The sequence below is a fragment of the Uranotaenia lowii genome, chromosome 2 (genome assembly GCF_029784155.1).
Source record: "Uranotaenia lowii strain MFRU-FL chromosome 2, ASM2978415v1, whole genome shotgun sequence".
Classification (NCBI taxonomy): domain Eukaryota; kingdom Metazoa; phylum Arthropoda; class Insecta; order Diptera; family Culicidae; genus Uranotaenia; species Uranotaenia lowii.
In genome coordinates this window covers 329,536,930-329,554,341 of record NC_073692.1, presented here as the reverse complement: position 1 = coordinate 329,554,341, position 17,412 = coordinate 329,536,930, and the positions used below count along the sequence as shown (strand labels likewise).

The 17,412-nt window shown below is 35.7% G+C and overlaps 1 protein-coding gene across 1 annotated transcript; it reads left to right on the top strand.

Annotated features, from left to right (window-relative positions):
- Positions 1 to 10,950: 10,950 nt before the first annotated feature.
- Positions 10,951 to 12,919, top strand: LOC129748856 (uncharacterized). The gene is made up of 2 exons (XM_055743622.1): positions 10,951 to 11,638; positions 11,697 to 12,919. The coding sequence occupies exons 1-2, from the start codon at positions 10,994 to 10,996 to the stop codon at positions 12,909 to 12,911; spliced, it is 1,860 nt and encodes a 619-aa protein (XP_055599597.1). The 5' UTR covers positions 10,951 to 10,993; the 3' UTR covers positions 12,912 to 12,919.
- Positions 12,920 to 17,412: the final 4,493 nt, after the last annotated feature.

Here is a 17,412-nt window from a genome sequence, read left to right as displayed (position 1 = left end):
AAGAATTTTGAATATCGGGACCATTTAAGGAGTATTTGCCCAATATTATGCCTTACGCAGTACTTTCAGCTCCCGAGTTTCTTCGGAGAGAAGATTTTTTACTAACCATTTTCAAGCAGCTTTTTGTTCACTATTTTCACCCTTGGAAGCAGTGGTAATTAAATAATATCCATATTTTCATCAAAACCATGTCAAAAAAAAAGTTTACCGTTTTATTATTTATTTCAGCAAAACATGCTTATTAAATTCCTTTGAACATTTACCTAATTAAAAAAAACGATCGGGTTTGAAAGAAGGAAAAAGTATGGCTACAATGAGTTCCATGAGTTCATTCGTTTTTTTTTTTTTGGAAGTTTTCATGTACATGTACCTCGAAACCTATAAAAACATATATGTGTCTTTCGGCTATCATCACAGTTCAACTTTCATATTCTTTCAAAAAAAAATATCTAAGTAAAGGTACATTTTCCCCATTTACTTATGCAAGTGAAAACACATTGCTCTTTCTCAGATGCGTCAGTGTAAAGACTTTAAAATAAATTAAATACATTTTCCTGTTTGTCTTTTTTATCAACTTTCATTGATATATCTGCAGTTTTTCAACAGAATAAAATAATGCTTGGTACTTCAATTTCACTGCACACTGTTTAACCATAAGACCTTCATTTACAAAGACATTTAGTAATTTTGAATATCCGCTTCAGATTTAACATTCGGTATACCCTTTCTTATCATTTTGGAGAAATAATTCTTAAAAGGTATATGATTCATGACTAAAAGGAGCGTTGCCACTTGTTTCACCATGTGAAATGACAGGAGTTAATATCATTTTCGACATTTTCAGGTCATAATAAAAACTTATAAAAAGTTTCTGCTATCAAAAAAATAATGCTTCTAGAATATCAATCACAGAAAAACTTTTCAACAAAAAAGCGGATCAAAAGTCTCTTCTATGTAGCCAAAATATGTTAAACATAAACACACTTTCATGTTAAGTACGAACTCGAATTCTGTGTAAACAAACAGTGAACCTGTGAACAGTTTTTCTGTGAATGAATTAAAAAAAAAGTTGAGTTTATTTAGTCAGATTGTTTAATTGGGCTCAAAGATTTAAAGATGAAGAAATAATGTGAACATGTATACATGAGTAATTTATATATTTTTTTGTAAATTTTGAACGTTAGCACTTGCTCTAGTGTATCTTTTAACTGAAAATTCTTTCATTTTTATTGATAACTTTCAAAAAATTCTTTGCATTAGGCCTTAAAATAAACATCAATCCTATATCATCTTTTTTAAAGGACAGGCTCTTGTGTCTAATCATCCTCAATGGATTTTGTTGTTGCTCTGTAAATTTAAAGCACCCAAAACATTTTCAGTTAAGCACATTTGTACATGTTCGAAAAATGTTTCTAGGGGTATTGGATTATAAAATTGTATGTAAATCTTCCCACTTTCTTTTTGCAAATGTCCGCAAGGAGTCATACCATAATTTTATGTGCATCAGTACTAAATTCATATTTTCAGACAACAATTTCTGCTGAACTTAAAATAGTTTTTTTTTAACTGTTTAAATGGTATTGATTTGATCGGCAAAATATCAATCTGGGTGTCATTCATTACTATGTGCTGTACAAATGATCTAGGAATCAAGAAGAAAAAAAAACACATCTAGGCTTCATACCGCACATGCATTGAAATTATGCTTGGTTTAGAAATACGCGCCCAAATATTTCAACTAATCAGTATGCTATGCCATCGTTACCATCCTCTCTTGGTGTTTGCCTGCGACGCCTTGGACGACCATGGAGACAAATAACAAATCACCCGGCGCCCGGAGTAAAGAAAATCTCCGAAAATGGATGTCATGACTTTAATTTCATTCAAAAAACTACAAATTTAATTATAACGGACAATTGATGCCACTTTTTGTTATTTTTATTAAATATAAACCGATTCGCATGCCCACAGAATATTTTAAAAATAATTTCACTTGTATCTTTTGGGTAATTTCGGAGGAGTAGTACTACAAACACCGTTACAAGAGAATTTTATATAATAGATACACAGCAAAAAAAGTGTTGCGATATTACATCAAAAACGTGCACATAACTTGAGTCGCCAATGCTATCTAATATTACACTGTTTTGATGTATAGTTTTGTTATGTAGAATATTACACTAAATGTATGTATCGCATATATCGCAGTAGACAATCGAGAACAAAAGGATATAATTTAAAAAAGCGATAATATTATCAATCTTTGCTCAAGAACCTTATACATAATTTGTCAAAAATATTCGTGTTTTTAACTCGATTCTTTGCCAAGAATTAACTAATTGAATTTATTACATAAGATGGACTCAAGTGATGGCTTGCGATTTATTTTCGTTATCACAATAAAAAAAATGAACTCAAATGATGATTTGGGATTTACTTTCAATTTTTTATTGAAACCTTCAACTGTCTGATGCGTTCAAATTTTTGAAAAATTACATTTTTGAAACCATTTTTCCTACAAAACTTTGTAACAAGTCGTTTAGTTTTATTATTGATATCAAGGGGACCTTTAAAATTAGCAATTAGTCATTTTTCCTTCTAGAATTTTTTGCAACTCTTTGCCGTCCTAAAACTAATTCATTATTTTGCACGATAATTTTATCGTTAGGTGAGGAAGCTTTTCTATTGGACTCATTTTCTTCAGATGCCGTGGTAAGAAGTAACACAAAGCTGCGCTCATATTTTTACAATTAGAATAAAACGCTTCCTTTCCGAATGAGCCTCCAGTTTTTGTCATCACCCTCGGACTGTAACTGCATCACTGAGGTCGTACACTGTTCATTCCTGGAATGGTAATTTGAACACAAATCACTTTTCGGATAAAGAATTGATTACCTTTACATCAGTTGTTTTGAAATCATCGAACCTTTTTTCTTCAGTCATATCATCGGTTAAAATTCCCTAAAAACGACAAGAAAAAGATATTTAAATATAACAAAGATTTTGCTTGCCTAAAATATTAATTTTGATAGTACTTACCGATAAAACGAATCCTTTTTAACTTCACAATCCGTTTACAACTTTTCAATATGAGAAATATTTTTAATGTCAAAAAAATCAAAAGCGACTACTTTGCTAGAATAATACATAGCGGATTGTGAAATTACACTGAACGACATGTTCGCTTTGTGTACGTCGATTGGATGTAATATAATAACCAAAATCATGTCCGTCGCCTAAATTACATCGGCGAGCCTTACATTTTTTTTTGCTGTGTAACATATATGGATTCATGGCATCCAATTTGATACAAATAATAAGCTCAAAAGTAGAGTGTCCATTTCCCGGCCATTTTCTCGTTCCCGGGAATCGAGAAATTTGGTGGCCTGTTTCCCGGGAATTCCCGGAATCCCGGGAAATATTCAAAAACATGTAAAATATATGCACTTCGATTCAAATATAGCTTATCGAACCTTTCGTGCAAACAAGCCCATAATTTGTTCAAAATGCATTCTTGGTAATGTTTTGGTCCTGAGGTTCCTCCCGGATCGATTAAATTCTTTACTGATGGGTCAAAAATGGATAATAGAACTGGGGCAGGGGTGTTCGGAGCTAGACTCAGGATCTCAATTCCTATGGGAAACTGGCCAACAGTATTCCAAGCAGAAGTTCAAGCAATTCTAGAATGCACTTTAGCCTGTTTGAAAAGAGGATACAGGTACACAAGTATCTATATATTTTCTGACAGCCAGGCCGCTCTCCGGGCACTTAGTACGTTCACATGTTACTCCAAGCTAGTATGGGAGTGTATTGTTGCACTAAGAAACCTCGCCATACGGAACAGAGTATTTTTATTCTGGGTTCCAGGCCACTGCGGTATCCTAGGGAACGAAGAAGCAGACCAGCTAGCTAGGGAAGGATCTCAGGGCCTGTTAATTGGACCAGAACCCTTCTGCGGAGTATCGAGGAGTGCCTTAAATATAGAACCCAAGAACTGGGAAAGCACCACTATTGGCTCCAACTGGAGAACAGCAGAGGGAGCAGCTCAGGCGAAAAGATTCATAGAACCAAGCGCACGACTCTCCAAAAACATGTTGAACCTAAATAAGCACGAGTTAAGTACTTACACAGGTCTCTTGACCGGACATTGTCCAACAAAACAACATCTCAAACGGATGAACATTATTCAAAACGACGACTGTCGGTTCTGCGGGTTCGAAAAAGAAACTGCAGAGCATCTTCTATGCAACTGCTTCGCCCTCCTAAATAGGAGAGAGCGTGCTCTTGGGGCAAAGTTAATAAGCGCACAAGACATATGGTTGCATATCAGCCCTAAGAAGGTTATATCGTACATCTTTGATATCATACCCGATTGGGATAAAATGCTTAGTCAGCAATCAACTGTCACTTCAACCCATAGTGCAGGTGAGCCTGATAGCATACAGTAACGCGGGGTAATTACCACAATAGATCAACTACTGGTCGCAGTGGGCTCTCCCCTACAAGGAAAAAAATATGTTTTTTAACCTTATTTTTTATCAAATATATTGAATTGTTTTCAACAATGATAAATTGAAAACAGTCAAACAAACTATAAAATAACCTGAATCAGTCAAATGAAAAATTCATTCATGCAATTAGGGGTTAATAAAAAAAATATCTTTTTATTTGATTAATTATTCCAACCTTTTTTAATTTTTCTGAACACTTTACATATTTGCTCTTCATATGAAAAAATCGATGTATTCTTAATTTTTAAGTTTTGATATTCATCTGTCTTTCAAAGCCAGAGGGAAACAACTGCATAAATGTTACTTTCGAGAAAACACAATCTACCTACTTGCTGCGCGATTATACATATATTTTTCGAAGTTTTGTGGGTTTTCGTTCAATGAAAATGGTGTGGAAATTCATATAATCTTTTTAAACTTATCAATTTGAATAAAAATAATTGCACAAAATGGCTGCAAAATCTCCACTGCCACAGAAATCGGCGTACTCTAAATGAGTTTTGTAGGACTACATTTTCAAATACAACAATTAAAAATGGATCCGGAGGCTATCAGGCCTCTCCAGAGGAATAATTTCATACATGTCGGGAATTCCCGGAAATGAAACTATGATTCCCGGGAATCGGGAATTCCCGAATTTTTCTATTTCCCGGGAATTCCCGATCTGGAAATCCCGGGACAGACACTCTACTCAAAAGTTCTTTGCTCCTTGAAAAATTGTGAATTTTGCGGCCTCGCCAAGCTTATATATATATTTCTTGAAAAATATTTATAATCATCAGAGGATAGTGACGTTTTTAAATAATCAAAGAAATTTGAAGTTTTAACTCTGTTGACTATGATTAGTATCAAACGCCTGTCATATGACTGCTAATTTATTGAAATTTGAAATTAATGATTATAAGTTATAATGGTTGGATTCAAATTTTGAATTATCACTTATTTCCTTCATATGCCTAAATTAACATGAGCAAATGTTTATAAATATTATACTTACTTCGAATTCTGAGCTTCTTAAATCTATATTTTGTTTGGAATGACAAATTTGAAAAACTCAAATTGGTAAGTGAATATGGATATAACACTGGGATACTTTTTCTGCTGACATCATACATTTATTGCCTTAACCATGCAGTTTGTTCGTTTTCGCTCAGATAGAAAAAAAAATGTGTGAAGAAATTGATATATATTGGAACACCGAATGCAATTTTGTATTTTTTATATATCATTCTTGTTTCCAATATTGCTTTTGAAAATACAAGATAAACATTCATTGCATTTTTTTTTCACTTTTTTGTACATGTTTAAATCATCAAAAAGATTTTAAAAAATTGTTTTAACTAAATAAAATTTCCTGAAACTGTGAGTAGTTTACCGTGACATCTGGGCGAAAAATATTGTTTGTTTAAAAAAGTAAGTATGTTTTTCTGTTTTGTAAAATACGGGAATTTCGAAAACATTCAAACCAAAAACAAACTTGGATATTTTTCAATGCACAAGTGAAAATGCTTTTCATCTTTCAATAAAGTTTTAATTTAGATCAAAATTTTCTATATCAAACACTTAACTAAACAAACCTTCCATTTGCGATGTTAGCAATTGTTGTTATGTTATCGATTCAATTTTCAGATCGAAAATGTTAATTTTTATTCAAATCGTTGTTTCTACGTAATAAGATTTGTGTCATTCTTCCTCTAAACTGTATCATTGAAAGAATGAAGGATAGTTAAAAGATTCAAAATATTTCTGATATCTGATAAAAAACGAGTTTAGGACGTAAAAATTTTCCAAAACCAGTTTGCCTATGTTTCAATCCAATCAAAGGTATGATAATGTGCATCTGAAAGTTTAGCCTTTTCTATTGCAATTGATTAAAACACTTCACTAAAGAATAGTATTCACTATCAGAACCAAACTTCCATTTTATATTTTTTTTATATTAATTCAAATGAATTTAAAAAAATTGGAGCATGAAGAAAACCAAAAAAAAAATGGTTTTTAACTTCCTTTCATTCGTTTCAGTACAAAGGAAATTGAAAATTAAGCATGATTACTAGAAACAAGAGAACAAATTAATTTTAATTATGTTCCAGAAGCTTCATACTTCAAGAACTGATTTTGATAAACTTATTTTTAACCTAACTTACATTTATATCCTGTTTTTGTATATTATGAAAAAAAAATATCAAATTCAGAAGTTTAAACGAGAACAACTCTCGTTTAAACTTCTGAATTTGAGATTTTTTTTTCATAATACACACAACGTTTAAAAATAAAAAATTGTATTACGAAATTTTTACATCACGATTCAGTAAAATACTTCAATGAAGAATTTCATCACCGTTAGTTATGTATGTTAATTAGTTTATCGGCCTTATCTGTGAAAAGTGAAAAACTTTAGAATAAAATTGGAATTCATAGCAATAAATAATTATCGCTCATTTCAAATGTTTGCATTTTCAAACGTAGAATTGCAAAATGAGAATCCTTAAAATTTGTTTTGAGACTAGCGCTGATATTCAGAAGCTCAGGAAAAAAAACTAAGTTAACTTGATGAATTTACTCTACTCTTTCATCTCTCAACAACGTGTGTATTATTTACATTTATAAAATTACATTTATAACGAGAAATTTTTTGAAGAGCTGTCAAAGTGACAATTTAAAACTAAATACCGGATATTTTAAATACGACAATTTTTCTCTTATCAAATTTTTTTCGCTGTGAATATTATAGATTTTTGTTGTCGAAAAGGATGTATAAGTTGTGTAGAAGGATATTGAAATGAGTATTGTAACGGTTTTCTCTTGTACCGTGAATTTAGTATGAAAACTTTTATAATTCAATTCAATTTATTTTTGTTTAAACGCAGATTTCAGTGGTAGAATAGAATTAATGTTTATTCGTTTTGTTCGTCAAGTCCTTAAATAACTACTTATAACATAAGCGATAGCTATTTACATTATTCACTGAAGTGATATCCTCTCTCATCAGTTCTCTCATTTTCGTGAGATATTCTGAGCTAACCACTCAGAATATCTGGCAACACTGGTGAGTTACCATGAACCTAAACTAATGCCATATTCGTTTTCATCTGGTGGAAAGATGGTGGTGCACCAACTGCTGTCATCTTCATATAAAAAAAACGTATTGACAGCACTTGGTGCACTACCGGTGCACCACCAGGATGAAAACGAATATGGCATAAGTTGATTGGCTTCACAGTAGCTGCGTTCAATCGTAAGTAGCGATTGGTTTCGACTAGTTTCTGTCAAGTGGTCGTTGTTCAATGCGCTCATGTTTTGGTCGAAACAGGTCTGGTCGTTGTTCAACGGAGCAAGTTGAAATCGATCGAAACTAGTCGAAACCGATCCAGCTCGAAAGCATGATTCATTTCTACCACACTAACACACATGCAGCGTGTGTGTCAGACAGAGAGCATGTTTTTGTTTCGTTTTCGCCATTTCATTTTCGTCAAGTGCTCTGGATGTTTGGATTCAGTCGGCAGTCTGTTCTGTGTGTTTCGAGTCGGTGGATCGTCGCTGTGCTAACTCTTCCTGCAATTATTCCTGTGCTGTGAGGTTTGCACTTGCCCCGGGGGGAATGAATGGAATAAAAACTTGTCATAAAGTTATCTTATTTATAAGAAATTTAATGGTTTTACCTCACGAATGCGTTTGAAACAAGTCCACGCAATTTTTGTTATTCATTTTTTGTTTGCGGACGGCTAAGACCAAGATGGTCTACTAATGTGAACACGTCCAAAAAAAGCAAACCGCCAAAATGTCGCGGAACTTTGCAGATGCATGGGAAAATAAATTCAGATTGTCCCATCATCGCTTTTTCAGTCTCATTTAATATTACGAAATTTTTTATTTCAATACATTTAAGGATTCCATGCATATAAGCTATTGTTTTCTAGCCCGTTACGATACGCGTCTAAATTTTCACGTGATCTGTTTCGGTCTGTCTAGAAATTCGTGGGCAAAACGCACAGAATACGCATTAGTATTGGTGTAAGTATGTTGGTGCCTCTCTCTTGGTAACGCCTTCGTGAATGCGTCAGCTGGCTGATCCTCAGTAGAGATGTGTCGCAAAGATAGCTGACTGCTTCTATCGATCTCCCTGATGAACGCATTCCTTACGTCCAGATGCTTCATCCACTGATGGGTCCGCGCCTCCTCCAGGTACTAGATGCAAGGGATGTTGAACTTCGCTTCGGTCGATGCCAAACTGACCGTCGGCTGACATTTCGTTGACCATAAAGTAAGATTTCCGATGTCTATCCGTGTTCGCGTTTCAGCGGTATACTAACGCCAACGGTCATACGTCGATGGTATCGCAGAATACGTTGCAGGCCTCGCCAGTGGCTATCCGCCAGGCTGGTCTGGTATTTACTAAGTGCGCTAACCGCTGCACAAATATCTGATATCGATGATATCGCCAGATACTGCAAACAACCGATCAAGTCTTTGAACGGCTGTTCAGTGATAACCTCACCAACGTTTAGCTGCGTCCATCGACAATTCGTACCAGAAACAGAATGGGTTTCCTGTAACCTGGGTTAAGCTAACCACTTCCCAAATCTCGCTCTCATCCAGGGCTGCTTGATAGTTGCTTAGTACGCCAACTGCAGCACTGATGTTCGGCCTCGAACACTGCAAACAACCGATCAAATCCTGCCTAGTGATAACCTCATTTCGTCCAGTCCGAATTTCGTTCTTTTTCATGACTGCCCTTCCCTTGTCGATGGTGGTCTTCCGGAAAAAGCAGTCCCTTTGGCTCTTAAGCTTGCTGACGATTTGAAGTTGCTCTTCCTCATCATCAGCGGCTACGTTAGTCACGTAGCGTTGATAAGCATGTCCTGTTCGCTGACTGCGTCTCTGGGCCGGTTCAGGATTGACGGAATCTTGATCATCATCGTCCTCGCTACTCTCGTAGTAGTCACTTTCTTCTTGGTCTCGCACGATATACTGACTAGCACCAGAACTGATGACAAATCGAATCATTCGTTGATACTGGTGGCTGATAACCTCAGCGTGCGATCGTACAGCCTATCTTACATGTTGCTTTCTGATAACCCCAGATAAACAATCTCTTGCAGCTTTCTTCGCGTTTCCGCACAAAGTCTTCATATCGCGATGACTTCGAGCATTTGCACTCTCGGCAGATATCAGCACCAAGAATTGGTTGACTCCGCTAGCGACTAACCGTCATCGAAACCACCTCCTCCGAAGTACCCGAAACATCAACCATCCGCCAAAAACAAGCTCACGCATGCTAATCGCAGCGCAGCTACTAAGCACGAGAATAATCCTCTCGACTTGCAGCTTCATGGCTTTTCGCTCCGTTGCTTCAACGCTTCGAGCGCTCCATAAAACCGAAGGGTATCGTTCAGCTGCATGCGACCCATCTGGATCCAATGCCATGCTAAAGTATCTGGCAACTAACCGTCGCCCAAAACATCTCCTCCAAAGCCACAGGAAAATCGTTCTGTAAGCTTCGATGAGCTTACGTGTACTGATCGCAGCGTAGCTCCACATCACGAGAGCAACCCTCTTGGCAAACAGCTTCTTCCTAATCCTCCATCTGGAGCATTAGTACCTGACCAATCCCGGTTGCAGATCCCAAGAGTCCTCCTCCCAGCCGTCGGAACTGAAACCATGCTGCTAACCGCAGCGCGGCTCGTGTCGGCATCGAAAGTGACCCTCTCGGAACCCGACTTCCCGGTCTCGAACTCCAGTGGCACCTTCTGGCTGAACTGAAGCATCTCGTGGCCTCTGCGCTGGTGGTTTTCTGCGATTGGATCAGCTCATAACTGCTGACCATAGCGCACATCCACAGCACGAGAATAACCCTCTCGGCTATCAGCTCCACCCAATTTTTCCGGAGTGGACCTACCGACCTTTGCGGATCCTGGGACTCCTCCCGGCCCTCGGTCGTGAGCTCACGCTTGCTAACCGCAACGTGGCTCGTGGCGAAATCGAGAGTAGCCCTCACAATCCGCGAACCTCCCCGGGCTCTGGCGGTACTTCCTGGCTGGCCGTGGACTTTTGGCTGCCTGGCCTCTGCTCTGAAAAACTTCTTAAAGAAAACCCATTTTGAATACAACCTATTTTTGGGTCAAGATTAGAGTTTCTATAAAGATAGTCTTTTGAATTACAAACTGAAATTTGCAATTAAAAATTAGTATCAATTTGGAAACGTTTTAAATTAAAATATCTTAGGCCTTGAGCGAGTCATGACTAAATTACGCTGGAGGCCGGCCTATTTTTTGACATGTTTATTCAAATTTATTTTTTAATACCTGTGCGGGATCAGCTTGTTTATTTATAGGCGTGTAAAACTATTCAATTGAAAAGTTCCACGTGGGTTTTATTCAAATTTTTACTTCATATCACATCGGAAAAGTTGGCTATTGCATACTTGACATCAGTGAGATTTTCCAAAATAAATAACCGGTGATTCTGCAACTGATCTCATCATGATCAAAAGTCATCATTGTACGCTTCGCTACACGGACACAACGCATCTGCCGCCAATCCTTCCGGGATCATCGAAATGGTTCAAGTTCAAGCGCTACATCCGGACCCTGATGCTGGTATCCCGGGAGCATCCGGATACGAAGTACTACCTCAAAAGTGTGGCCCAAATTTCCAACGAAAACAAACGGCAAGTCAGCAGCTATCCGCCGTTTGTGGTGCATCCGTTTAGCGAGTTTCGGTTGTACTGGCACATGGTCATATTTGTGGCTTTAACGACTCATCTGTTCATTTTGGCGTTTGATTTTTCGTTTTTGATTTTTATGACACCCCACTCGTATGCCGGTGCTATGCGGTTCGATTTGCTGCTGTGTGTCATATTGGCTACGGAAATTGCACTGAAGTTCGTTACCGGATACGTTGTCAAGGACACCAGCGAGATTGTATTGGATCCTAGAAGAATTGCCTTCAACTATTTAGGGTTCCGGTTCCTGTACGATCTTATTCAAGTGGTGCCGTACATTTTGTTGTTGAACTATTTTGATCGAGAGTTTTACACCTACTCGGTTTATGGATACTTGACATTCATGGTTTTCCTGTACGTGATAAGCATTGCGAGGTTTCAAGAAATTTTTCACTACTTTGCCGTAAGTTAAGTAGTTGTAGAACTTCTAGTAAAACTGTTAATGCTCTGATTGTTTTCAGATAATTCCAAAATCCCTTCGCATGAACGAAACGATGCTACTGATTTTGAAAATGGTCATTAGCACCGTCTATGTCTTGCACTGGACGTCCTGTTTGCGTTTCATCATTCCGGAACTTTCTTATGTAGCTGAACCTGATATCGACGTCTTTTCTATGACACCACCGGATTTTACAAATTTTTCTGTTAGTCAATTTTTGATTGACATCTACTGGCGTCACTACCGATTCGAAGATGCAAACAACTATCCGGTCGAAAGTCGGATGACGCTGGATCCACCAAGCTATGAAGTATACGCCAGCTATTATATTGCAACGAGGGCGATGGACCAAAGAGCAAACGACAATAATTATTTTTTCTCTAGAATTGATTTTGTCCGTAAGAATGCACTACTTTCGGATAGATATTTGGCAAGTATGATGGCAACGGTGCAGATTTCGTTCGCCGCGACTACTGATGATGTCGCCGATATGAAACCGATAATGAATATTATGACGTCCTATTTACTCATCGCCGGCTGGTTCTGGTTCACTTATATACTCATCCACATGGTCAAGACCATAGTTTCGACCGAGCGCAGTAAAACTAAATATGAAGAACTGATTAACGAGTTTAATGCCTACGCTTATAACAAGCGACTCAGTAAAGGTCTCCAAAATAAGATGATCCGGCATCTTGGATATCGATTCCGGAACCATTATTTCAATCAGAGCATAATCCTCCGGCTGATGTCTGACAACTTGCGTCGTAAGGTTCACTTAGAAATTTGCCAGCACCTGATTCATCGGGTAGAAATTTTCAAAGGTCTTCCTCCCACACTCGAAGAAGACATCGCCGATCAGCTCATCTATGAAATTTTCTTAGCCGGCGATGTTCTTGCAGAAGCAGGATGTACTTCGGATTCGTTAATCTTTCTGGCCACCGGAACAGCTGCCGTTTACACATCTACTGGAATAGAAATCGGTCACCACATAGATGGAGCTAACTTTGGGGCGGTATCGTTGCTGATTCCTGGCCGGGAACGGACTGCTACCGTAATTGCTCTAGAGAACTGTGAGGTTTATCGGCTGACGTGTTCGGATTTCCAGAGGCTGATCGAACCCTATGCGCATATGTTGATGCCGATGCACCGATTTGCCGAGGAAAGAATCGCCCAAGAGGAACGCAACAAAGGTCGCGTACCGGAAGAGGATATGTACGATAATTTTTTGGCGTAGTGAAAGCTATAGAACCACTTTTTTAGTTTTCTCATTACTGCATAAAATACGTTTAAAAATAGCTCCTAAAATTCGTTTTCTTCTTGAAAAAACTTTTTCTTTATAACTGAAATTTAAAAATTATGAATTCATTTAAGCCCTAAGTTTTTAAGGAAAACCAGTCCTAAAATATGTGTGATTTTTTTTAATTTCATACTCAGAAGAATTGTTCTTTCTCTGGGGGCTTATTCTGCGACGCGAATGACTTGACTTACGAAGTTTCATATCGTTTTGCTGGCTTAAATAGCCTCTCTAGCCTCAAATGTTTTTTTTTTTTCTGAAGTCAGGACAAAGAAGTGAAATTTCGTGAGTCACGTCACTCGAGTCGCAAAATAAGCCCAAGATTTCATTAGATACGACTTATGAACCACTTTTTTGAGTCCGAAAGTTTGCATTAGAGTGTTATGAATTTCTTAACGTTTTCATAAAAATTTGTTTTAAAATATGGAAATAGCGGCGTTGTGAAAAAATAAGGAACACCATGACTCATTGAGCGCATCAAATGAACAAAGAAAGCGGCCTAACTAACACAAATCTTGCTTGAATTTCGATCTTTAAAAAGGTTAGTTTTACTTTAAATTTACATTATTTTAATTTAAATGGTGTTCTGTCTTACGACATTACCTGTTGAACAATATTCCTCCTTTAAATTTAAATAACAATGTTTATTATTTTATGGGAAAATTAAAAAGTTTAATTTATTGTTAATTTGTTTTCGTTTCTATGCTTGCTGCCTGGCCAAAAGAGTGAGGACAAACGATGGAATTCGGCAACGGATAGATTCTGGATGTTTCAGGATGAGATAATCGAAAAAGATATTCCCCAAAGTCCAACATTCCGAGCTATAACAAATACCAAGCACTCTTTTGTTTTACAAATTTAATAAATGAAATTTAAATGAAACAAATCTATAACGGACTTATTTAGGACCGGGTACATATTTTGGACCATCTTTCAGCTTTTTACCAATATCTCCCTCATAAAACATTTTAATCATGAAATTTTTTTACAAATAGAGTTCAAGCTACTTCTTATGATTCTAATCGTACATAACATTCAATTTAAATAAGATGATAAGGGAGAGAAAATTGAAAATAAAGTTTTGAATTTTCACAGTTGAGCCGAATCAAGCCCATTTCAAGAGGACGTGCCATCATTGAAGTCAACATTCAAGAAGTTTTCTGTATAGCTGTGATGAATTTATCAACTACAAACATGTTCACAGCTATGAAAAAATACTTGAAAACAAGTTTGCAAGCTTGAAGAACCGAAAAAACTTGTTTTGATTGCAAATTTACCCACGTCGAAAATAGGTCCTACTTAATTCCTTAGGAACTTATTTTGGTCCACTCAACATAACCTTAGTAAACCTGTTAAATGTTTGTGAACGTACGTACGTTGTACGACGATATGAAAAGAATTTTGCAGACTATTTCAAACGCTTATTAAAAATAAAATTTGGAATTTTGGCATTATTTTATTTAATTAACTCGCTAAAGCTCAAACCCACTTTTAAACGGGGTTTACTCCAATCGGCATAAAACCAAGCCAACGATTGTTTTAACTTACTTTTTGAGGTTTAAACCTTGTTAATCTAACACTCCGCATTAATGGCAACTGTTTGATAAGCATTTGTCAAAAGCTACAGCTTAAAGAAGCTTAACCCTTCATTTCATGATTTTTTATTTTTCCTTAAAAATTATTTTTAACAGTTGGAAATGATGAGTACATCAAGAAAAAAAATTAAAATAAAATACGATTTTTCTCTTTTTCCATACATTAATTGTTGCAAATTTGTAACTTTATGAAACGAAGGGTTAAAAACATGAAAAAAGTTAGTATGCACGGTTTCCTAAATAAAGTCATTATTTTTTATGCTTCATGAAAAATTATTGACAGTTCGGTCTAAAGGTTAAAAACCAAAAATATACTTGGTTTGGTAGAAGAGACGAAATATAAACCCCATCTAAAAGAGGGGAAACCCCGAAGAAAAACCAACAACAAATAGGCAAATATGTAACGAGTTCAATGTTTGTAACAGTTGAAATATCTTAATTAATAGTAGTTAAAAAATAAATATCTAACTATAGCTAGCTAGATCAGCATTACTATGTTTAAAAACTTAGGAAAATATTGTTAAAATGTGTAAAAATCACAAGCCAAAATGTACTTTTGTGAAGCTTTCAGCGGTGAAAATATAACTTTCAAATGATAAAAAAGATCGAATGATTCTCGCATAATTTTATCTTTTTTGAATCTACAAAACTGAAGCCAAACCAAATCCATTAAGGTTTTGGAAGTCAAAATGCATCAATTGATGTCACGGAGTTAATGATGTTAGACATTATTAACTTATCATTTGGTCGCCTGAAGGAGATTGCGTTCTAAAAATTGATCCTAAAGATAAGCCAACTGGCCAGTATTTACCACTGCAGATCAAATTTCGTCGAAATTGCAGTGTGCTATCGGCATTTACAAAACATTTGAAACACACAATATAACAGAGGAGTTTTTTTCGTTTTTATTCTAATCTTTTCGAAAATTATTGTTTTAAAGTATTGGAAAAAAGGTTGTAGTAAAAAATATTCAACAATCAAGTTTACCTAAATAGAGGCTGGAGAAAAGTTGAAGAAAGTTAGTTCAGGAATAAATTAACGCGAACAAACCAAACTTGTCTACAAGAATAACAAAGGAAAAGCATTACTGAATTATTCGCATAATTTCGCATCAATCGCTGTCGTAAATCTAGCAACATTTAGATTAAGTATAAGGGTGGTCCAAAATAGGTCCAAAAGGTGGTCCAAAAAAGAAACCTGGTGGTTCAAAATACCGACCAGAGTAATGATCGAAATACGAGTTTAAAGGCTTAAATCTTGATATATTGCAACAAACGACGATATGTTTCGATAGAAAAAGCCTCGATTTTTGTAATGAATGAATAAAGCAGTCCAAAATTGTAACATGTATTTTTTTTATTCAGAAAATAGCATAGCCACTTCCCAAAGCGGTCCAAAATAGGTCCGTTACCCTATAATTTTGAAAAAAAACTAACCATTCTGTTATTGTATGAAATTTTAATTAAATATTCGGCCTTTTCGGCCATTTCGACCAAATACTTAGGTAGCTCAAATAAATGCTGAAATAAATAAATGAACAAATGAAATAAATAAAATAAACAGCAGTTATAACAAAACTCGTGGAGAACTAGATTGCCACTGCTTTTAATTGAAAACGCAATTTGTGAACAAATTGCGGACCAAGTCTGAGAATTATCGTTCTTTCATTTCTGCGAATGAGATACTCTTAGAGATATCACTCAAAAGATAAACACAGCACTTTCGGTGGCTCAAATATACTAAACTTTTAATTTTTGGCCCAGTGAATTCTGAGATATTGAATATTAAATTTCAGTAATTCTTGGTTTATGTTTCTTCGCGGTCCACAAAAACAACATCGCATTCCTTTATGTCTTAAACCCGAACAACAATTAAAATCGAAAGATGGACAATGATGTTGCTTAAATAAAGGGTCTTAGTATTTTAACATTACATATGAAAAAAATTTAACAAGAAAAACAAATAAAATTTGGACTTCATTCAATTCCCTAAGCCCTTGCAATATTCCCCTTTTATTTTTCCCCCTTCTAACTTTACCATTTGATAGAGTTTCTAGCTTTTTTCCCTAGACTCTACTCTAGAATATGTCCTTATTTTATTAATATCAAAAATTTACCTCAAACTACAACAAAAACTACACTCAAACTATACCTTCACTAAGGAAAAAAATTGAACTCTGGCATAGATCAACCTTTTTGTTTCTTAACGCTTTGGTTTAATCAGGAAGACCCTTCCTAATTGTTTCAAAATTTTGAGATTACATTTTGAATTACATTTGAAATTTTCAAAATCAAATTAATTTTTTACCAAATTTGAAACTCAACTTACAGGTTTTTAAATCTAGAAATCTACGATTTTGTTCTGAGTTGTTTGATAAATTTAAGGTAAGTTAATGGCATTATCTTCTAGATCACGCTTTGAGAATGCTGCCACCAGCCGCTTGGAGGAACAATTCCTGGAATATTTAGAGAGTTTTATTTAAATTACTCTCGTACCAGCAGATGCGCAGCAAAATCTGATGTTCGATTAAGAGTAATAGAGTTCTTTGAAAAGTAACCAATGTTTTAAATAATTCATTTAGATTCGAATCATAAATTAAAATAACGACCCTCTAGAGATCATATTGCTTAGTTTTACACATGTGAATCTATGTTCATTTCACACATTTTCTTGATTTATACACTTTTTGCATAATGTATTTGCATAATAATAAAAAATAATGACTGTTTAACAACCCTATTAGTGATATAATGTTTTAAGGATAATTAATCCAATTTGTTTTCAAATAATTCAGTTTTTTTCTTGAGGTAAGAAGCATAAAAATGCAAACCGAAGAAACGCCTTGT